The sequence below is a fragment of the Urocitellus parryii genome, chromosome 9 (assembly GCF_045843805.1).
Source record: "Urocitellus parryii isolate mUroPar1 chromosome 9, mUroPar1.hap1, whole genome shotgun sequence".
In the NCBI taxonomy this organism is placed as follows: domain Eukaryota; kingdom Metazoa; phylum Chordata; class Mammalia; order Rodentia; family Sciuridae; genus Urocitellus; species Urocitellus parryii.
This window is the reverse complement of record NC_135539.1, coordinates 82,911,324-82,935,876: the sequence shown is the minus strand read 5'-3', so window position 1 is coordinate 82,935,876 and position 24,553 is coordinate 82,911,324. Positions and strand designations below refer to the sequence as shown.

General features: G+C 37.7%; 1 protein-coding gene across 1 annotated transcript in view; it reads right to left on the bottom strand.

Moving 5' to 3' along the window:
• Lyst (lysosomal trafficking regulator) overlaps positions 1-24,553 on the bottom strand; it is a 157,074-nt gene that overhangs the window by 116,960 nt on the left and 15,561 nt on the right. The window contains exons 2-6 of the mRNA XM_026413069.2: positions 20,646-20,730; positions 15,810-16,008; positions 8,639-8,729; positions 4,515-6,591; positions 682-1,711 (exon numbers count right to left, since the gene is read on the bottom strand). Coding sequence (XP_026268854.2) covers positions 682-1,711; positions 4,515-6,591; positions 8,639-8,729; positions 15,810-16,001 — 3,390 coding nt within the window. The 5' untranslated portion in view covers positions 16,002-16,008; positions 20,646-20,730. The remainder of the gene's footprint in view (positions 1-681; positions 1,712-4,514; positions 6,592-8,638; positions 8,730-15,809; positions 16,009-20,645; positions 20,731-24,553) is intronic.

Sequence of the window (24,553 nt, the reverse complement as noted above, 5' to 3'; positions counted from 1 at the left end):
GATGTGACAGATGCAGAAGAGGTCAGAAGAATGCAGACAAAGAATGTGGTTTCAGGAAAAATCTCGCTCATTCCATGTAAAGCTCTGGAGCCTCAAGTGTACCACAGAGATTGTCTTCACTCCCAGAGCCACATCCGTCAGCCACTGGCAGTAAGCACCCTTTGCCTGGGCACGGCACTCTATCAGCCAAGATGATCCTTAGAGGAGGAAGCAGCCCACAGCAGATGGGTGCCTCAACATTCTCAGTCCAACACAAGAAACACGTGAAAAGACAGACATGACGAGGACGACACTGGAGCACAAACCAAGGAGAGGGGATCTAGGCAGGGAACCCAACAGAGTCATACCAAGATTGTGAATTCCAAAACACAATATGCATAATTACTCATCTGAAGCTAAATATGTGGACTGCTTCACATGGGCTTTTGTATTACAAACTACACTATAAGGCTCTTTAGGCAAAGGCTAAGGCACAAGGTTCTTTGTGCCTTTCATGATACCTGGAATTGAACTATGCTAGGCACATAGGAATTTCTCAAAATGTAAAAGTTTTGTAAAAATACAATGATAATAGTATTAAGTCAGAACTTTTACACACACACACACACAGAGAGAGAAAGAGAGAGAGAGAGAGAGAGAGAGAGAGAGAGCGAGCGAGCTGGACTAAGAGCAAAGTATTACCTGATTAGATAACTCCAATTCTATCTTTTGTTGACTGGTTCTAGCACTATGAAGACAAATGGCCAGAATGGCTTCCAAAAGTCGTATGCTCTGAAGTGCGGTCTCACTTTCTCGCCTCCTAAACACCTTTGCTTCCTCAGGAGTAGCTTCAGTAGATGAAATAGGCTCCATGTTTATGGAAGAAATACATTGTGATTCTAATTCACCTACAGAGTCAGCACTGTTTTTCAGACTACCCCCATCAGGTAGTGTGTGGTCCTTTGTTTTAGTCAGAGATGACAAATCTTCCTTCCTTGCTTTCTCCTGTTGAGAAGTTCTGACCAAGTCTTGGTTTTCATTTACATTTATATTTCCCTGCCTTTTCCCTTGCTTGTCTTCATGACTTCTGAATATTTTCTGTATTATCATAAATATTAACTTATGGCACACTCGGAAACCACCAAGCCTATGAAATTGTTTCTGGAAGACCGAACTCAACATGTAAATCCAACGACACATGGACCACACATCTGCTGCTTGGTGCATATGCTCAGGAGAAGGCAACTCGAGGCTCTCAAGAGACAAACATGGCAGCGCGTGACTTAAAGGCTCACTGGCTGTACTGTCATAGCCAGAAGTATCTTCTGACTCATTGGCCGACTCCCTATCCAACTCTGCTTCTTTACTTACACATAAAAATGCCACACAGAGGAAGAGGTTTATGGTGTTGATATGATCATCTTGGTGAACAGTCTTCCATTTCTTTGGATAAGCTTCTTTGAGACTGGCATAGAATTTGCTGAGGCTCTGAGGAGAATCTGAATAAGCCTGATGGCCATGAAAAGGGGCCCCTGTATTTGAGGATGAGGGCTCCTTCTCTTCAGTGTGTGATCCATCGATACCTGGAGCTGAAGCATCTTTCTGTTGTTCTCCTAGGCTGATTATCAGAGTTTCAAATGCTCTTAGGGAATGACTTCGAATACCATCTAAGTAATTTAATTCAATTATTTGATTTATTCCATTACAATTTAAAAACAAATCTCTTATTACCCTGTGAGATAAATGGGAAAAATATTTTATTTACATATATATATTATATATATATGAACATCATTTATAAATAGGTACATAAACTACTTAAATATGGCATTGCTGCATGCATTATATACTTAATACTACCTAACTTGATTTATTAATTATCTCATAAAGTTCTTAGTTACATATTGGCCAAAACCTCAAGCTACTTTAGAATCACTCTCAAATCCTTCTTCAAATACTGCATGTATGGCTCTGAAAGTATTTAAAAAGAAAGGATTATGTACAACCCAAATTAAGTGAAGCAAATCAGGGAAGAATATATTTCTCCAAATGGCAAATTCTATATAAATTCTACTCCAATCACCATCATCCAGACACAGATGCCCTAAGAGCAGACAAGCATCTGGAGTTTGTTTATTTGTTCCTCTACCTAACGGTTCATTCAGGACTTTTCATTTGTTTTACATCTGTACTTCAAAAAGGTAAAGAATCAAATCATAGAGCTGAAATTCTCTTCAGAAGGCTTTTCTCACAGGTGGAGATTCACATGAGTTTCTCTGCAGTTGTCTCTAATTTGGCCAGTTGATCAGAACAAATACTGAACACTACCAGAAGGTTTTCAGGAGGCTAGGATGCAGCTCAGCCCTGGAGGACTTGCCTACCATATGCAAGGACCAGGATTCCATCTCCAGCACAGCAAAAAAAATTTACAAAGTGTATGTGGGAGGGGAGATTTAGCTCTGTCCCAAGTGAGATCTGGGTCTAGGTCACTGAAATCATTCTAGAAATATGCAATGTAAATCAATTCAGTGACTCTCAGAACTTATTTTACAAACATCCAGGTTGCCCACAAAAGAGTTGCAAAACTTTCAATGGAAGTTAGTTGTATTTAAACAAAGTAAAAAAGGTCCAAAATTTTAAAAATAATTGTAGGGAAATGATTTAATATCAGTATTAGTTTTAAAGTAGTTGTGTTAAGATGACCCCAAAATGCCACATGTAAAAACAGTAATGATAGGTTATATTTATTTTACTACAAGTTTTTAAGAATGGTATAAGCATTAACTTGAAAAGCTAATATACCTACCAGAAGCAAGATTTGTTTATAAAATTATTTTTCAAATGTACCAGACTTGGCAATCACAAAATCTGGAAAATCACTGGTGGGTTTACAAGTAATTTTAATTTCCTTCATTTGTTTTTCTGTATTTTCTTATTTTTCTATATGTATTGCTTAGGTAATAAATCCAAATATGATATTTAAAAATAACAATCCCCTAATGCCACTTCTTCAATATATAATTATCATCTCATATATGTACATATTTTATATGATTGTAAATAAGTGAATATTGTTTGAAATTTTGTATATTTAAAAAAACATTTTGGGGGGCTGGGGATGTGGCTCAAGCGGTAGCACGCTCGCCTGGCATGCGTGTGGCCCGGGTTCGATCCTCAGCACCACATACCAACAAAGATGTTGTGTCAGCCAAGAACTAAAAAATAAATATTAAAAATTCAAAAAAAAAATTTTTTTTAGTTGTAGTTGGACACAATGCCTTTATTTATTTTTATGTGGTGCTGAGGATGGAACCCAGTGCTCTATCGCTGAGTCACAACCCCAATACCTGAAATTTTGCATATTTTACCCACAAAATATTATAAGCATTTTCTCTTGTCCCAGCATAATCTTTGTTTTTTTTTTTTTATTGGTCGTTCATAACATTACATAGTTCTTAATACATCATATTACACGGTTTGATTCAAGTGGATTATGAACTCCCGCTTTTACCCCGTATACAAATTGCTGTATCACATCAGTTACCCTTCCATTGATTGACATATTGCCTTTCTAGTGTCTGATGTATTCTGCTGTCTGTCCTATTGTCTACTATCCCCCCTCCCCTCCCCTCCCCTCCCCTCCCCTTTTCTCTCTCTACCCCTTCTACTGTAAATCATGTCTTCCATTTGTATTCTCTTGACTTACCCCTCCTTACCTCTTATATGACATTTTGTATAACCCTGAGGATCGCCTTCCATTTCCACCAGCATAATCTTTGTAAGCATTTTTTAAAAATATTTTTTGGTGTAGATGGATACAATACTTTCATTTTTGCGGGGGTGGGGGGTACCATGGATTGAACTCAGGGGCAATCAACAACTAAGCACATCCTCAGTGCTATTTTTTGTATTTTATTTAGAGACAGGGTCTCACTGAGTTGCTTAGCTCCTCTCTTTTGCTGAGGTTGGCTTTTGATCTTCCTGCCTCAGCCTCCAGAGCCACTAGGATTACAGGCGTGCACCACTGTGCCCAGCTCACAATACCTTTATTTTATTTTTATTTATTTTTATGTGGAACTGAAAATGGAACCCAGTGCCTCATACATCTACCTCCTATATAAGCATTTTTAATGGCTAATAATATTCCATCTATAAATACAATTAAACTTGGCCTTTGCTCTTAGATATTTATGTTGCATCTGTTTTTTTTCCTCAGAAATATATCTAAAACTTTACCTTTTTTCCATTGAGACCTTAAATTCAATGACTATCCTCTTCTTTACCACTACTACTCCCAGTCAAAATAAATAAAAAAACAGTTTAAACTATGGCAAGAGGCAGGAGTTTTTTTTGTTAATAAACTAAAATTAAACTAAAGTTTTTTTGTTAATAAACTCAGACAACAGTAAATATGGTTTAGGCTGCTGATAAGGCCCTGGAAATATGAGGGTTAGAAGTACCAATGCATACGCTTTATCACACATTCAAAAGCATCCATAAGAAAAAAATAGCAGTATATATATACATACACAAACCTGGATTTAAGCAGGATAGGCAGAGTTTTTAAATAAACCTGAAGCACTTCCTGCGGCAGACACCGATTCAGGTGGCTGCACATATGAGTTCGAGCAGAAGTAATGTTGAAGTGTTGACAGTGATGTGCTAGTTCAACTCCTCTTTGCAGCACAGGATTAAACAGGTAATTGTACAACTTCCATTGAATAACTATATTGCCTTTCTGAATTAAGTTACAAATGTGATTTGCAATCTGTATATTATATAATCCGTCATCTTCAAAAACAAATTTCTGATAAGCCTCTAACGCATCCCATTTCCACAGCAAGTCTTCAGATCCACTGCTGGGCAGGATCCCCTGAAATCTGTAGGAAGGACTGGGTGCACCTGAGGCAGGTTCAGCAGCACACAAGCTGCCCCGCAGTGTCTCTTCTAACTTGGCCAGCTGGTCAGAATCAACAGTACAAATGTTGCAAGCTGCTTTTTTAATTTTCTGTGGTATCTCTGCACCTCCTAACTGATCCAAAATAAGTTTATTAAGGATATTCAATATATGCTGCTGAAAATTTTTCAGTGCTGGCAATTTAAAAGCATGCAGCAAAGGGATGATTACAGATTTGGGATCCATACAGCAGCATATTCCAACACTATGAATGCCTGATAGAATCTGGACACAGGTGCTGCCCAAAGAAGCCTGCTGCAGCAAGCGCAAGCACTGATGAGCACACACTGCAATACAGCAGCACCGCTCGGGGTAATGAACATCTCCATCTGCAGTCTCTTCAAAGGGGTTTCTGGAAAGCTGGTTTTTAAAAGCTGAAACCAGAAGTCCGGAGAGATCTCGGTGGTGATGCATAAAATGAGAATACTCACAGCGTCTGTGCCTTTTTCTTGTACACATTGAGTGATGAAGTTGCTCTGATTTTACTTTTTTCACAGTACTCATGATTTTCATCACACTATTTATTAGGGCTGTCAGATGTTGTGAGGCCTCTGGAGGAACTCCATCTCTTGAAACTAGCCATTCCATTTGAAGAACTGCTGTTTCAAATAGATTAAATCCTTGGTGCTGAATGAATTCTTGAACCAGATCCATGGCTTGACTGAAGTAGAAGGGATTTGAAGCTGCACTTTGAAGACAACAGATCAGGATTCGTAGAACTCCTTCCAGAAGCTCAGGTAAAAGAAGGGCTCTATGACGAAACTGGGAAAACATAAAGCCCTCCTGGACCTCCTGTAGTGTTTTCTTTTGCCTTGGTGCAAAAGGGTCAGGCTGCTTTTCTAAGCAAGTTCTAATTTTTAAAGCTGCCCTAAGCAATTCGGTTAAATTTTTTCTAAGACTTTCTGGCATGACCTCTGCAGCACTAATATCTACTGACATGAGATGCAACACTGTTCGAAAGAGCATCCTCTGAACTAAAGCCACAGGTTCTTCGGTCCAACTTACAGAAACTACTTCACTCTCCAGCTTGTCACTTAGATTACAGCAGTCCCCAAAGCCTGCTAGGAATTCAGTCAGTGTGGGCACTACACTGGCTGCAAGGGCAGAATTATGATTCAAAGTAATGTCAAATTTACAAACTTTTTCCAATAAGGACAACAGAACATGACATAAATCAAATGGAGAATTATTCATGTTACTGAGAATAGACAAGGCAGCTGGTTCACTTAAAATGTCAGTGCTTGACTCCTGCCTTGGAGTAGTCTCTGTGGAGTTTTTCAAAGCCATGGTGTCAGGAGACCCCTGCTCTTTGGTTACAAAGAAACTTAGTCTAGGTGAGAGGTGGTCTTCAGGAGACTGGGTTACAAAACGCTGCAGCGCGTGGAGCCTTCTGTGCTTACTCACTGCCGTGCTCTTTTCATCTGAGTTGCCCTCTGAGTCAGAAGTGGAGAGCTGTGTTTTTCGAGCATCTCTTATAGAATAACGATGGGTACTTTTACGCTGCCGTCTGCTTTTTCGAAAAGCATTTACTTTTGTAGAAACCTGACCAGATGGGGCACTTCCTTCTAAACATAATTTTTCCTGAGTAGATCTATGTGAACTTGAGTTCTTTTCTTTGGTGAGGATTATATCAGATGACAATGGCAAATTAAAATCTAATGAAATGAAGAAAGAAGATTTAGAACACCTCAGCATGTGGTTACACTCAATTTGTTCAGGCAATGACTCTCCCATTTACCTACCACCCACTGTAGGAGTCCAGCCTCACATGATTTTGCTATAGGCTGTTTCCCTCAGTTACACTCTCTCTGAGTTACTTCTTCCCATATTTATCCTTCTTATTCTAAACATGAGGTGGCATTAGTTCAAAGGATATCAACTAATTTGGAAACCAATAATGGAGAATAGAATTAGGATTTAAGAGACTCTATTCGGTAGTTAGTGCTGCTGTTCACATCACTTTACAAACCTCCTCCAGTAGTGTCACAGTGAAGATACAGGGATATATTATGTTCTCACAAAAGCAATAGTTAGTTTATAGCCTTTAAGAACTTTACATTTTTCCAAAATTAATTCAAAATCATATAGTATATACCAAATGTTCACCAAGACTGAGGTTAAGAGTTCTGAAATAGGGAGTTCATAACCCACTTCAATCTAATGTATGAAATAGGATATGTCAAGAGCTTTGTAATGTTGTAAACAACCAATAAAAAAAAAGAGTTCTGAAATAAAAATATTTCTCAAGGGCCTCATGAACTGAACTAAGCACAAGGTATGGACATCAGTGTTTGATCCTCAGTCCCTACTAGCCTAGGGCTTGCCCTGTGGTCAGCACTCAATGGCTACTTCTTGGAGAAATGAATGAATCTTCTTTACTAAAAAGATGATTAAATTGATCTTTCCCTTTGCAATATGTAACAAAATCTACATGAAAAATATAGTTGCAATTTAGAGTGAATAAAAATCTGTAAATTAAAGAACCATGCTTTACTTAGTAGAGGGAAACAAACAAATGAGAGGAAAAATTAAAAGGAGTCTGACCAATTCCACTGAAGCAAAAAATATAGGCAATTAAGAAAATCTCCCTAAAAAGACAATAATCAGATTTCTTATGTGACTAACAATTTTTGAATTCTAAAAATTCAGAGGAAAATAAGAACATAGAGTAAATCAACAATATTACAAGACCTTAGATAACCTCATAAAAGAGCCCCATATGAGAAATTTACTAAAAACACAAGGCATTAAAATATAAAATACAGGAGGACTTTTTTCTTTTAACCTGATTCTCAAGCATTTCACAATTCACATTTCCCAGAAATGGTCAAGGGGGAATACTGCTAATCCTTCCAGTGAAATATTTAGAGTTTCATGTATTTACATGAATATATAAATATATATAAACTTACATATATACATACATATTAAATATATATGCATATATATACACATATACACATATATATTTTTTATATATACACAGACTTATTTTTCAAAATCAGAAAATAAAAATGTCTCTTGGCCTTAAGTGTAATAATTCTACACGGTTTTTGAAACAAAATATTATTTCAACTTATCCTTTAGAAACAACGTTAGATAAATTATGGGCTGGGGATGTGGCTCAAGTGGTAACGCGCTCGCCTGGCATGTGCAGCACGCTGGGTTCAATCCTCAGCACCACATAAAATAAAATAAAGATGTTGTATCCACCAAAAACTGAAAAATAAATAATTCTCACACTCTCTCTCGCTCTGTCTCTCTTCTCTCTCTCTCTCTCTCTCTCTCTCTCTTAAAAAAAAAAAAGAAAAGAAAGAAACAACTTTAGATAAACTAAAGCAAACACCATAAGTCATTTCTGGAGAAATGGTAACAGCAAACTTTAAGCAAAGAAACAGTAATTTCTTTCTTCACACTTTTCCACTATCCATTTTTCTGATGTGACATATCTAGGTTTACTCTCTCAGATAAGTGCTCTGCTTCTTCATATATTTTCTAATCATCATTACCCTAAGTAATTCCCTAACAAGCACCATGGTTTTTGTATTACTGAAAAAAATTAATAATAAGTATAAAATAAATCAAAATTAATATTTGCAGAATCTGAAGCTGCACCAACCATTCAGGCAGAAGCAGCTTTTCAGTGGGATTTTTCCCCAGTGGGCTGTGGATGATGCCAGTGACAGGCTGAGGGGACCATACCTGCTGCCTGCTGCTCCTGAACAGGTATCTTCCACACAAGGGGCAGCAGTGACAGAAGCAGAGTCAGGAGTTCTTCTCTGCACGTCAACGCCTGTCAGAAATGAAAGAATCCTTTGTATTCTAAGGGCATAAGATACTTTCCTTCCTAATACCTGTCTTAAAGGGAACCAAAAACACTTTTTATTGAAGAGTTGCATTTGAGAAGCAAGGAATAAAATTAACCTATCGTAAGTCCAATTAAAACTGTGATTCTTTTCCATTTATAATCCTTTCCAATGACAGAAGAATGTGGGAGTATTTGCTGGTATTTAGCACATTCTTGCTGTTATTTCCAAAAATAGCTCTTATTACTACCATGCACCTTGCAAGAATTCCTCACCTACCTATGACAAAACAGATTTCTTAGGTGAAAATGAAAAATTAAGCCCTACTAATTAGCAAAATAATAATGTTACTAGAAATTTTTAAGTCTTCATGCAATTAAATGTAAAACTCAAAAAAAATTAAACAGAAAATTATGCTATTAATAAATTATATATATAAAGAGAAAAGGATTTATTAGTGAAGGTAATCTGATAAATATTTACTGCACACTATATCCACAGGACTTACTGTCTTACCCTTTCTGGAGTAAATGGTCCAAGCCCTGGAGAAGGTCCCCTCATTTGGTCCATAAAATACATACAAACAAGAACAACAGAAGGCATGTAGTATGAGTAAGTCCCCAGATGTGGTACAGGTAATCAGTTTAGGAGTTCAGGAAAAGGAACATACTTTATTAGAGATATTGATGTATGACTGGAACTTGAGAGCGAGACCTGGGCCCCCTGGGCCGCAGGTGGTCAAAGATTTAAAGACCAATCAAGTTAGAAGTTATTTCTTACACCACCTGTTGGGAGGGGGTCAGGGTGATACAATCGGATTTGGTACGGGGAGGCAGTTAATATTAGAGGCACAGACACAATCTCCAATGAGAGAGATGATGACCATCTGAGGTATTCTGACAACACAAATGTTAAAGGAAATAATGTTTGAGAAAGTGTAAGGTAGGCCTAAAATGACTTGCAGTTGACTTAGGCATAAGGGAGGGAGGATAAAAGATCTAAAAAGATTCTTCATAATGGCTGATAATGAATCACCAAGACAGGAAATTTATGAGTGATATTAGGCTGGGGTAGAGATGATGGATTCACTTTTTAAACCTGTTGAGTCTGAGATACCGGTGGAATATCCAAATGCATTTCAGTAGACAAAGGCTATGTATACCTAGAACTTAAGATGTGAATAAAAATGCCCAGGAGTCCTGGGTGGAAGTCAAGGGTGTATGTGAGTTCCCAGGGAGAGTGTGCAGAAACACAAGAGGATCCTGAGGAGGACTAGCTCTGGAGGTTTTTAAAGTCAGCACCAGAGAGAAACCTACACACAAGCAGCCTGGCAAAAGAGAAGTGGAGCCCGAGGAACCAAAGAAGAGAACAGTTCATGAAAAGAGAGGAGAGTTAGCAGGGTCAAAAGCTGTTATTTTTGAACTGTGTCAGACAATGGCTAAAGAGCATTTAGCAAAAGCAGGGTCCCAGTGACCTTAACAAATGCAGCTTTAATGGAGTGACTGGGGGGAAGTCCCATCACACAATCAGTAAACCACTGTTTAGCCCATCATTCCTGTAGAGTCCTCCTCATCTGCTCTTTATCTTCAATAGATGAACCAACAGCATTCTAAGGGAGCTTGCAGAAACCTCAAAGATGTGTGAAGCAGCTCTGTGGAATTCGGCTCCTGCTCCACAACAGCACGCTGGCACCTCACCACTGCTGTGTGAGCAGATGCTTCTGCCTGCTCTCCTCTGCACTACATGAGGTCCAAGCACCCTGGCTCCTTCCCACTAGCTAAGGTACTCTGGCCACCTTTGAGGTCCAGCCCTGCAGCATCTACTCTGTGAAGCTTCTCCTTCCCCAGCATCCCAAGATGATGGCTCCTCTCCTCAGAACAGCATGCCTGTTGGCCTCACTTCACCAAGTGGACTAGTTTTCAGAAAACACAAGCCTTTCAAAGGGATGATATTGCAGCAAGAGCAGATTTTTGGTTTTTGTGTCCTCTGCTGGAATTGCACCCTGAGGAGGACCCGTAGACCATTGGGCAGCCTAGTACAATAGTGAGGAAACAACTCTTGTTTTCACACTCAATTGCCATCATTTCTAACCCTATTCATTACCAGAGCAGTGCTCCCTAATCCACTGGACCTATTACTTTTTTAGATATGGTATATTCCCAGGTTTATTTATCTTTTCTGATCCCAAAGAAACCTCATATTTAATTCTGTCCTTTTGGAAGTTATCAAATCTTTTTCTATTATGTGTGAGCACCCTAAAAAACTAGAACTTGCAGTCCTCTATTTCAGATCACCTCTAGTTTTATCTCTCAACATCCACTGGATACACAATAGTCATGGTTTCTAGGGGAATGGGGCATACCCTCGGTCCAGCCAAGTGGAATATGCCATACACTGATCTATTCCCTGGTCATCTCTAGGCTATCCAACCTACAGAAATATGACCTTCTAATTTTGGCCAGAGAAGAGACGATGGTACATGAAACATGGCCACCAACTAAATAAAATTCCTCCTGTCAAGTGATGGAGTCTATTTCTCCATCCCTTAAATCAGAGCTGGCCTCATGATTTGCTTTGACCCACAGAAGGCAACCAAAGTGATAAAATGTAGCTTCCTGCAGCTTCTCCCTCACTCTCTTGGAATGCTCCCGCTACATGTAAAGAAGCTGAGCCCGCTGAGAGATGAGAACTACAGCAGCCTGGCCACGAGCCCCATCCAACAGCCCTCCGGCATCTGCTGATTGACTGAAAACCCAGAAGTATGCCTAGCTGACCTACAGGAGCCCAAGTGGCCTCTCCAGGGTGAGCCCTGCCTGAGCTGTCAGCTCCGAGTCCCTTGTGGTTCACTGCATGTGCTCTTCTTTCTCCAGCCCTGATGTCCTCAGGCCCCCTCCTGGGAAGCCCATCTCTCAGAAGCACTTGCTGAGGACTCCTCGGCACTTCTCACCTTTGGTCAACACTCCTCCATCTGCCTGTCTCTTCTAAAGCTAAGTGCTCCTGGAAAAGCCCGCTGCATGTTTTCATCTCCGCTGGCCCACAGTGGGTGCCGAGTGTCAGCTGAGTGAACCAGTGAGCACACTGTGTAGGCACACTCTTCAAAGCCTGTTGTCTTCCTGTCATGTGTATTTTCCGAATCACTACAGATAGGCCAATTAGGTAGTACTATAGATAAAAGTGGTGATACTACAAAAATATAAAAAGACTAAAGAATTTCACACAGAAAATAGCTGATAATCAAAGAAACTTTTTAAAATGTCTAAATTAAATTTTATTCATCAATGTATAACATCCATCAGTGAAACTTCATACTTTACTCAGCAAAAAAATCAACAATTTTATCAAATGTTCATACAGTTTAAATATATAACAATGAAATTTTAAACAGTACTATTTATAACACATAGTTATGAATACTGGTCCAATTTTATATATTAACTTTTAGATCATTGTTATTTTCTATCTACTGTGTAAGAATGCAGCTATATATTTATAGTCAGGGTATAGAAGAAATCAGAAACCATTATTACCAAATATTACATGGAAACAATTTTTATGTTGGAAGAGATCTCCCATTCCAATCAAAGGTATCTAAGAAACACCAAGAACCCACATGACATTCAATGGTGAAATAGTGCATGCTTTCCCTGAAGTCAGACACAAGACTAAGATGTCCATTTTCACCTCTTCCACCTGTCTTTGTTCTAGAAGCCAGCACAAAAGGCGTGAAAATAAAATTGGGAAAAAAGTGAAACTATCATTAATCACAGATGAGATTGTTTACATAGAAAACCCTAAGGAAACTACAGAAAATTTTCATGATTTAGTAAGTGAATTTAGCAAAGGTCAATATATAAAAAGTAGCTATATTTCTATAAGCAAACAATAGGAAAATTAAAAGTTTAAATGTCATTTATGATAGTGTCAAAAAAGCATAAAATATTTTGAGTAAATTTAACCAAGAAATGTGCAATATTTCTACATCAAAAACTATAAAATAGCTGGGGTTGTGTGGCTCAGCAGAAAGCACTCACCTAGCACTTGTGAGGCCCTGGGTTCAATCCTCAGTGCCACATAAAAATAAATAAAATAAAGCTATTGTGTCCAACTACAACTAAAAAGTAAACATTAAAAAAAACATAAAATATTGCTAAAAAGTTGGAAGACCCAACTAAACAGAGATTTTTGCCATGTCCAAGGACTGGCAAATTCAACATTGTTGTCAATTCCTTCCAAAGCGATTTATGGACTCAACATCACGCCCAAGTGAAATAAGGGTGTGCATTTTTGTAGAAGTAAAAAGCTAGATAAAATTTGTATGTAATTGTGAAGAACACAGACAGAAAATATTCTTGAAAAACAAGAATAAGGGGCTGGGATTGTGGCTCAGTGGTAGAGCACTTGCCTAGTACTGGCGGGACCCAGGTTTGATCCTTAGCACCACGTAAAAATAAAAACATTGTGTTGTGTCCATCTACACCTAATATGTGTGTGTGTGTGTGTGTGTGTGTACACACACATATTAAAAAAACAAGAATAAAACTGGTGACCTTCACTACATAATTTCTAGACTTCTTTTATAAAAGCTGCAGTAATCAAGACAGTATGGTATTAGGAAACCAGTGAGACAGAAAAGAAAGTCAGGGTGAGATCATCACATATGGTCAATTGGTTTTCAACAAAGGCACCAAAGTTATCCACTGCGGAAAGAGCAGGCCAATAAGAAGAAATGATGCTGGAACAACTGGATAACTGTATGGGAGAAGGAGGAGGAAAGAACCACAACTCCACAACTCACACCACACACAAATATTAACTTAAATTGTATTACAAATCTAAAGGCAAAAGCAATAACCAAAAAGCTTTTAGGAAAAAAAATAGAAAACTAGAAGAATATCTTGCAACTTTGGGATTGAAAGACAAAGATTTCTTAGGACACACATAACAAAATCAGTATAAAAAAATCTGCTTTTCTAAAGACACTGTTAAGAAATGACAAGGTCACAGGGCTGGGGTTGTGGCTCAGCGATAGAGTACTCGCCTAGCACATGCAAGGCCCTGGGTTCAATCCTCAGCACCACATAAAAATAAATAAATAAAAAATAAAGGTATTGTGTCCAACTACAACTAAAAAATAAATATTAAAAAAAAAAAAAAAGAAATGACAAGGCCACAAAAAATACTTGGAACCCAACAAAGATTTGTCTCCAGAATACACAAAGAACTATGACTCGATGATAATCAAATAATCAGACCTTAAAAATAGCACAAAGCAGGACTGGGGTTGTGGCTCAGTGGCAGAGTGCTTGCCTAGCACACATGAGGCACTGGGTTTGATCCTCAGCACCACATAAAAATAAAATAAAAATATTGTGTCCACCTAAAACTAAAACATAAATATACTTTTTAAAATGTCACAAAGCTTGGACATTCATAAAAAAAGATACAACAAACAACAGTCTGCGCTTTCCCATGACTTTAGTTTTGCACTTTTGGTTACCCATAGGCAAGCACAGTTTGAAAATATTAATACTTAATTCCAGAAATAAGTAATTTACCAATTATTAATAACATAGTATGTTGTCACAACTGCTCTATTTCATTGTTATTGTTATTAATCTCTTACTGTGTATAATTATAAATTACACCTTACCATAAGTATTTATATAGAGGGAAAAAAGAATGTGGAGAAAGTTTGGTATTATCCATGATTTCTGGTATCTACAGGGGCTCTTAGAATGTGTCACCATGGGTAAAGGATGACACGTTATATATACATGCCCAATAGGTACATAAAAAGCGCTCAATATCATCAGTTGTTAGAGAAATGCAAATTAAAACCACAACAATATTACTAATTTATATTCATTTAAGAATAGCTAATACTAAGAAAACTAGCAATATCAAATATTAGAGAGGCTATAGAACAACTGAAATTCTCATATATTGCTCGTGAGAATAAAAAATGGTCCAACTACTCTGAAAATAGTTTGATAGTTTAAGTTAAGCAAACACCTACTCTTTGACCCAGCAATTGCATGCCTAGATAGTTGCCCATGAGAAATGAAAAATAGCTACATAAAGACTTTTACAAGAATATTCATAGCAGGTATATTCATAATAGCCAAACGCATACAACTCAAATGGTTAAACAACAGGAGAATGGTAAAACAAACTTAGGTACATATGACATTTTTAAATATATTTATTAGTAAAATGCATTCAGAGCAAAGAAATTTTTAGTGATGGCTAAGTGCATGTGTAAAGCCAGTAATATTCAATGTGTTTAAAAATGTCATATTGATATTACAGAAACCTCATTATCTTTTAAATCCAAGGTAACTGAAATATTATCTGACCATATTAATTGGTTCCTAAAAGCAGACTGCAGAGTTTTCTTTCCTAAAGTAACATTTTTTCTACTAACATGGAATATTTAATAAATCATATTTGGCTTCAGTTAACTGTGAGTTGCTCAGTGCCTTTGCATTTGTTCTCTCATCTACAAAAGGTTAGATGAAGACTGCTTTCTAGCCCCAACTAGCTTTGAAATTCTGTTAATTCTGTAATAAAGAAACAGCAAAACATATGGCCCTACTTCAAGCAAATTAACAAAGTATGAAAAACTAGAGGAATAAACTATAGGACTCAGTAATTAGTGGTTAACACAAAAGAATTCACTGATTTCACTCCCGAATTTGCAAGTTCCCAAAGTATAATCCATATTTAACCTTTCAAAAACATATTTTATCTCTATTGAAAATGTGAATTCATATATTTCTGAACTGTAATCTTGTACACCTACCCTTAATCATGGTAATCTCACTGCTATTAGGATAAAAAGCACATATATGAAACCACATTAGAAGAAAGGCCATTTGAAACTTTTAAGATATTCCACATGTTTTGAAAAGTAGTATCCAAATAAACAATGTGTACATAATTGGGGCCATTTTTTTTTCTGTTGGAGAGACATAAGAGTATTTTATCTCAAAGAGACTCTCAGAAACTATGTAACCCAGAAGTTACCAAGTTGTAATCAACTGTGTTATACTGATGAAAAATGTTACCTGATCAATGAGAGAATTTAGCTTGGTAAGTAACAGAAATCCTCTCCCATGGACAAGGTACTGCCCAAGGGTTGCCATGTGTGTCTCTTCCTCCTCTTCCTCCCTGGCCTCTGCCCTCTGGACCACTGCATTACAAAGCCGGTTGACGTCGGTCAGAAATTCACGTGCCAATGAGTTACTGTCTGTGCTCATGACCAAACTAAAAAAATAAACATTACAAAAAAGGTTAGAAAAATGACTACAAATTTACTTTTTAAATTATGTGTTTTGTTTTTTTTAAAAAAATATTTTTAGTTGTAGATGGACACAATATCTTTATTATATTTGTTTTATGTGGTGCTAAGAATCAAACCCAGTGCCCCACACATGCTAGGCAAGCACTCTACCAACTGAGCCACAACCCCAGACCTGTTCTGCAACTATGGAGACTAAGGCAGGAGAATTACAAGTTCCAGGCTAACCTCAGCAACTTAGTGAGATCCTGTCTCAAAATAAAAAATAAAAAAGGCTGGGGATGTAGCTCAGTAAAGTGCTTCTGGGTTCAATCCCTAGTAAACAAAAACAAATAAGTAAATAAAGTTTTATCTTAAGGTTAAAAGTAATTTTAAGACCTCTGATAATCTTTAAATGTTTAACCTAGAGATGTTAAATGATATGACATGCATGCGGCCTTTGGGGGTTAAGACTACTCCACAGTCCGGATGAGAAGGTAGTGGGATATGTGACTATACCAACTGTCAGGAGGCAGGGACAAGCTCTGGGCCCTCACCAACTGAAGCACACCTGAGTCAGGAGCAGTCAATATAGATGTTTGCTCCAAGATCTAGTTGTATAGTATTGCTTGCAAAGGGATTGGGCAAATTGGGTTCTCTCTCTCTTAGGAATTTGAACTAAAGGGTATATTGATGTGCTGAATGGTCACATAGAGATAAGCCTATGGTAGCTGAGGCTCACAAGAAGCCAAAGGGATAACAATGAACCAACAAGATACAAAGAGAAGCAGATTAAACACTAAAGGGAGAGGCTGGAGAAATTCCTATACTACCTTGATTTCTGCTTGTGTTAGGGCCTGATAGTTTAATTCCTGGATTCCCACCTGAATTTAAGTATTATTATAATAACAAATAAAATTTGTATATATGTATAAAATAAATATTTTTTAATTTTTATTTTGTATTTGCTCTATTAATTCATTCTTTAGATCTTCTTTTAGTTAATTAAACATTTTAATAATCTTTTTTTTTTCTGGAATTTCACTCACTTCCATATCAGTGGAATCCTCTGTTGAGGGATTGTGAATTTGGGGGGGAGATTTGTTTGCCTGTTTCCTGGTGTTTTCAGAAGTCTTAGACTTGTACATAATTGAGATGGTGGATTTCCCCTTCCTCTTTTATGTGAATGACCTTTTATGTGTAGCTATCTTTTTTATTCTGGGATTTCTCTCTGTTTTTGATGTATGAGGAGATGTCCAAGAGTAGGACCTCAGATCCCTCTCTGGTTGTTTATCTTTGAGAACTGGTTGTTGGTTTGGGGTTTTTGTATCCCCAATTCCACATGTTGTGTTGGTGAGGCTTAGGTGAGGCTAGATTGTGTGGGGGGGTGAGACTTGCTGTCACTTGTCTGAGTTTTGAGTATTGCTTGGAAATAGGACTTCTACTCTGTAAAACTTAAGTGTCCCACTTTCCAGTCCCTCCTAGAGAAAACAAAGAGCTCAGAATAACACTAATGTTAGCAACAGGTGTACAGCTTTAAGATAAATACCAGTGTCTACATTGACACCTATAACACTTATTGTCATCTATTCAGAAATGGTGGGGTCAGTATTTAACAATAAAAAAAAATTGTGAACTAGATCAGGTATTAAATAGCAGGTGTCTACTATGTCATCAACTATATTAATCATCACAACGTGAATGGGGTAGGAATTACACAAATTATATAATTCTAATAGTGGAATTATAGCTTCTTAAGTGAAAATATGGTAGAAAGGCAAGAGAAAGTATGACATATTTTGAAAAGTGAACAGAGGAGAGGCAGGAGATAGCAGACGTTGGCTATGAAGAAGGAGAAATAAACTATTAACTAAATGAATAAAAATAGAAAGGAAAAGGAACAAGAAATTTTGGCTATTAGTGGGGGAAGAGAAGAAGGGGAAATAAGAGGGACAAAAAAATCAAGTCATAAACAAACAAGCAAATATAAGATAAAAACAACTCAAATCCACATATAATTATACCCCACCTAAGTCAAATCAAGGTTTAATGATAAACAGGTGCAGAAGAAAGCAATTAAAGTAAAATTCCAGGGGCTGGGGATGTGGCTCAAGCGGTAGCGCGCTCGCCTGGCATGCGTGCGGCCCGGGTTCGATCCTCAGCACCACATACCAACAAAGATGTTGTGTCTGCCGAGAACTAAAAAAAAAATAAAAAAATAAAAAAAAAATAAAGTAAAATTCCATATATATATTTTCAAACCTATGTGCAGTAAGAACACACATACCCCCCTATACAAATATATACACACAAAATCTCACAGAATGAAAAAAATTTTAAAATAATAAAATACAATGAAATGATATTTGAAAAAAATTTAAAGTGAAAATTTTTTAAAAAGTAAAAAAAATGGGAATTTGGAAAAAAGATAAGAAGAAAAATCTTAATGATAAATAAAGAGCTTATTTCTGCTAACGTGGTCAAAATTGTTGGCAGAGATGGATTTTCATTCTTTATATTTATTTTTGGGTTCTGACCTGGGGTCACAGGCTGAGGGATGGCAAATCCAATGTATTTGTGTTCTTCACCTAGCTGCCAGCTGTCAAGGCTAGGAAACAAAGCTGGTTGTGGCATATCTCAGCTTCCTGTCTCCCTGTGTAGAGTGGGACAAACTAGGGAGTGCTGATGAACTCTGTATTCCTGCAGTGGGGTGCTACAGAGTTTAAATTGGAAATTCCAATTTAGTCCTGGGGTTTAGTCCTGGCTGAACTTGGGAACTCTGTTGGTGGTTTGCTCAATTTAGGTTTGCTCCCTAAATTGATGGGTGTCTGGATTACTAGGCCATCTAGTAAAATTCACTTTTAAGGCATTGGGACTAACCCTCCACAGGTTTCACCTTCACTGTGATGAATGTGAGTTACCAGGCATCTGCCCTGGAGTGCCACTACAGGTGTCTTCCCAATAGCTCTCACGGGGCACCAGCAACAAAGGGAGCACTCTCTTTCTTTGATATCTGAAGCTTGGATGTTCCAGGCACAATGTCTTTGTACCTGTTTCAGTCAGTCTGGCTCAGGAATACTCTGGGGATCATAATAAGCAACTGCTAGGGGTGCTGGCAACTTCTTTTATGAGTTCCTGATCTCCTGTCTGTACTCACTGCATCATGGTGCTTATAAATGGTTCCCAAGCCAGCCACCCTAGCTCCTGCCAGACTATCAGCATGTGGGCCAGGTGATTCCCCCACCGACTCTGGGTCCATTAAGATGGGTCTCCCTCTCCACTCCACAGGTCCCTAGGTCCACTTCTTCTCCTGCTGCGCTTCCCTCTCTGCCTGTTTTCCCCTGTCCTCAGCAGCCAAGCTGGTACATCCCTAATGTATTAGTTCTTCCATTAAGTTTGAAGTTTCTGACTTTCTGGGTCTCTCTGGTTTCTTTGGCTGTCCAGAATTAAATTTCAGTGAGCTTCCTTCATAAACACCTCACTGAGGTGCAGTCCTTCCACACCTGAGGTCTGGTGCTAAGAAGTGTGTCCTTCCTCTAATCCACCATCTTCTCTCTCCCTCTTTTTTTAGACATTTTGAAAAACTTTTCACAAGACATTTTTTACCATTTTCTCTATTATTTTACTTTTCAATTTGACAAATAAAATCATCCTTAACATATACAGCATATTTTGAAGTATATACACACTATGAAATTGTTAAAACTAGCTAATTAACAATTGTACTACTTCATGTGGTTATGTTGTGAGAACACCACCCTCTTTACATTGTTCAAGACTATATACCATCATTAACTATAGTCACCACATTGTCACACACAATAAATCCCTATTATCTACAAATTACAAAAATTCTGAATTCTTCTATGCAATGTATTTACAAAATTTCCCTTGAGTCTGACTGTGCCAGCTAGCACTAACAGAACACAGGCAGGTTGACAGGGGCACTTCTACTTTGCACATGAATATTCGTTTCTTCCTGAAAGCCATGCTAAATTTAACTGAAGGCCTGTCAGCTATTCTGAACACCAAATTAAAAGTTAAACACTGCATTTTCTTTGAACTTTTTCTAATATTTCAAATACTCATAAAAGTACAAAGAATATATACATGAGGTTATAGTCAACATCCACATCTATCAAGCATTACATCAAGTTCAGGTCATTTCGTGTGTGTGTGCACACGCACCGATTTGTGTGTGTGTGTGTGTGTGTGTGTGTGTGTGTGTGTAAAGAAGTCAAATCTAATACAGGAAAGTGCGCCCACACTTCTACCTCCCTATAGCTAGTGTTTATCACTGCATGGAATGTTTTTATATTTTTTGCATGTTTACAGCTATGAAAGTATTCAGTATGGCTTTTACCATTTAACAAGTATATACAAAAAGCCCTATATGTACTACAGGTGTCTGTACTTTGGCTTTCCCTCTCAACATTATGTTCTTCCTTTAAACCAACCTATAACATGCTACAGTATGAATAAACTACAATTTATATCTCCATTTCCACAAAGGGTAAGTTTAACTGCTTTTACTTTGGGTGTCATTAATTTTCATATAACACAATTTCAAAGATTTAGTTTTAATCAAGTCTTTCTGACTGTTAATATTTATTTTATTACTTACCAGTCTTTTAACACTTTGGTAACATTTAGAGTCAATGTAATTTGACTTCACAAACTATATGAACAGTCTTAGAATAAAGCTTCACCTATAGGGAAAAAAATAGGATAAATATATTATTGGCAATAGAAAATTAGAAATAATTTTAACAAATAAAGTTCTCACATAAAAAAAACAATGGCTCCTCTTTATATATGTTGTATGAAATAGCCAATGAATTTTTTATAATTTCAGGGGAAAGAAAAAAAGAAATGCCTAACTAACTTCAAGTACTGAATCTTGAAAGAGGGAATCCTAGAACACAGTGCTAGGAACTTAACCATAGTTCTCACTACCTCTTCCTTTTCCAACTCCTTGCAGCCTCCAGGCAAGTCACAAGTTGATTATAAAGGATAATCAGACTAGTCGAGGTCTTCTTGACACACAACCTAGAAGACACTGGACTATCACCTTCATACTACTGAGAAAGATGTCTTCACCTCTTCATCTTAATGTTCCTATGGATAGCCACAGTATTATTTATTCTCAGGGTGAAAGGTGTTTGAGGACATAAGAGAACTCCAAAAACTAAAACCAAACAAATATTAATTGCCACCAAATTTCATATCCTTGAATTCCTTAAATGGATTAATTTGTCATGTACAGTACAGAAAAGCTACTTTTGGAATACTAAAGAAAAATTCCTACTTCTGGAATAGCGACAAGACGCTTCTTTTTGGTTGCCTGTTCTGCCCTTCTCTATAGTTTTTACTAGGAAGAAATATGAAAAACATTTCCTTATTATAGTTGTGCAGGTTTATTTTAAATCACATGTTTTTTTTTCTTTTTTTGGTAAGAGTGATTGTAAATTGTTTTAAAATGCTCAACTCTGGAGCACTGTCTTGAGCTCCTGTACCACACACTGTTCTAGGCAAATGAGGAGGGAGCGGGCAGGAAATGGAACAGAGCTGTGTTAGAATGCTCAGGGCTTTGTGTGAACTAGGAAAAACACCTTTTCCTGGTGGGTGCAGCCCACGTCAGCACAGACACCAAAGCACAGGCCTCTCACTCACTCCACTGCCCAGATGGGACAGCTCTGGAATGGAGTTCATACCCTCCCCATGCCTGCTCCCACTGCTTCCTGAGCTAATGGAATCAGGCATAAACTCTAAAATCATGGGGGAGGAAATTATCAAATTATGAGTCTAAAAATGGTATTCCCTTAATTGCTCTAACTACCAACACCCTCTCAGCTGGACTGCTACAAGGTAGAGCCATATATCTTGCAAAGCTAAAACAATTCCACCTCAGTGTGGCCATTAAAAAGGACTGACAGTCATCTAGAACTGTCTTTCTCTCTTATTGAGAGACATATTCTAGGCAACGTTAAAGAGTTTTACTACTGCTCTTAAACTGCCCTGGCTTATGTATCTGTTTTGCAAAACCCAGCTTGGGCATCCATGGAGTTCTCATTTTTTCCAAGATCATAATTCTAACTGCCAGCAGTCAATGACAGCCTCCTTGGCTCTGCCATCACTCTTTACACACAACTGCATTCTTGCTTTTATCACCTGATATTATACTAAGGAAGTTGGGAAGCATATATTTTTTTTTAATTTTAATATCTATTTATTTTTTAGTTATCGGCAGACACAACATCTTTGTTTGTATGTGGTGCTGAGAATCGAACCCGGGCTGCATGCATGCCAGGTGAGCGCGCTACCGCTTGAGCCACATCCCCAGCCCGGAAGCATATATTTTTAACAGACTAAAGCTGTCCTTAGGACATTAAATCTATTTGTCTGTCACCAAACAACACAGACACCATGTAGTTACTTATCTATACAACTTTCTGACTACTAGGTCAGAAGCTCCTTAAGGCCAAGGACCCTGTTTTATTACTTTTTGCCTTTTACAGTTATAATGCCAAATTTTAAATTCAACATTATTACTATAATTTTCCACTTCTAATACAACTTTTGTATTAGATAAATACAATAAATATGACTTGCCCCAACAATATTCCTATAATGGTTATATTCTTAACATTTACCATAAATGAAGGACATAGTAACAAATGCCTATAATCATATAAATGATCTCAGAAAAATTATAGGTCTCGCTTTCTTTCACATTATGACTAGTAAAATATGAACAGATAAAACAATTTAAAAAACCCTGACTTAATGTATTAGTTACAACTTCTAGTTTTATGTCATTAGTTAATTCTTCAATGTGTCATTTAGGGCTGGAGATATAGCTCAGTGGTGGCATGCTTGCCTAGCATGGGAAAGGACCTGAGATCAATACTCAGTACCATAAAAAAAAATCATTTAATTCAAGCAATATTTAGTAATTACCTACTATATGCCAGGTATTATTTCAGGTACTAGGTATAGAACAAAAACAAAAACCCTATCCTCATGGATTCTAGTGGGGTAGAGACAAGAAAAAAAAACCCACTACTGTAATGTCAGGCAGTGGTAAGTGCTATGGAAAAGGTGAAACAAAGTAAGGTACAGAGTGGTAGGAGGAATGCTGCTTCAGAAGATCTGAAGAGGTGAAACTTAAGCAAAACCTTGAGTGGAATAAGAAAATGGGTTCTATGAGTATCTGAGAAATGTGTGTTTAAGGTGCTGAGATGCATGCTTAATGCACCAGATATTGAATGCAAGATTTAAAAAGAGAAGTCAAAAGAGACTCGAAAGAGTGAGAAAAGTCATTCTGTCCTACATTTCAGGAACTAAAGATATGAAAAGAGCAAAGCAGTGTTCTCCTAGAAACCCTTCTCCTTAAGAATACAAGAGAACTTGCTGAGATGATGAGCCTGTTCTACATCTAACATGGCAGACAATATTCTTGTGCTAGAATTTTGTAGCACTGCTGCTGTAATGAACGGTAGGGACCTTGAGGATGAGTGTTGGTTCTAGAACTGAGTCCTGCCTGGGCTGAGCAAGACTGAGTCAGGGAGAAGAGGACCATCCAGCAAAGGAGAAAGAGAAGTAACATCAAGAGAGGGAAAAAAGCCAGGAGAGTGGTGTCTTCCAGAAAACCAGATAAATAAAGTTTGGAACAGGAAGGTGTGAGCAAGAATAAAAAAATATTGCTGCGACACTATGGAAGATGAAGATGGGAACATGGAAATCCTGACAATCTCATCAAAAAATGGTTTCTGGGGAGTGGGAAAGAAAGACAAAGAAACAGAAGAAAGCAATTTAGACAGCCCTTTTAGGAAGTTGTGCCATAAAGTATGCAAAGAAATGGGTGGCAACTTGAGGGGGGCATAGAGGGCAGGGGATTTTTGCTTAAAAACTGATCCCAAGAGCATGATTATAAGCCAAGCTATAGCCTGTTGTTTCAACAGAGAAAGGAAATATAAAAAACTAGAAGGAAAGATAATTGTAGGACAATGAAGGCAAAGTTAAGAAAACCCAATATTTAAGTGGAGGGGCAGTCCACCTAATTGAATAAGAAGGATATCATACATGGGTACAGATGTAGCAAGGTGAGTATAATTGGCAGTGGGAAGACCAAGAAATTCTTTGCAGGTACTTCCAGTTTTCTTCGTGAAATCAACAGCAAGGTCACGAGCTGAGAGTGAGAAGTGGGGAGGAGGTGTTAAATTGATGGGTATAACAAGGTCAAAAACAGCAGCCCATGAGAGATTTCCCACTGGACTGCCAATGAGTTCAAACTAAGACAGAATTTCACTGTTCAATAACTGTGCCCATACCATGATCTAATTCTCCTGTATGTCTCCAAGGACAGAATGATAGAATGACTGTCAAACACCCCATGGAAATCTATACTTACTACAGTTGCAGCAGCCTCCTGCCTGTACAGGTAGCATTCCAGTCAAAACTGGAAACAGTACTACCTGGGTGACTCATTGTCTAATACCCACATAACCTGTACTGCTCATCTTTTCCTTC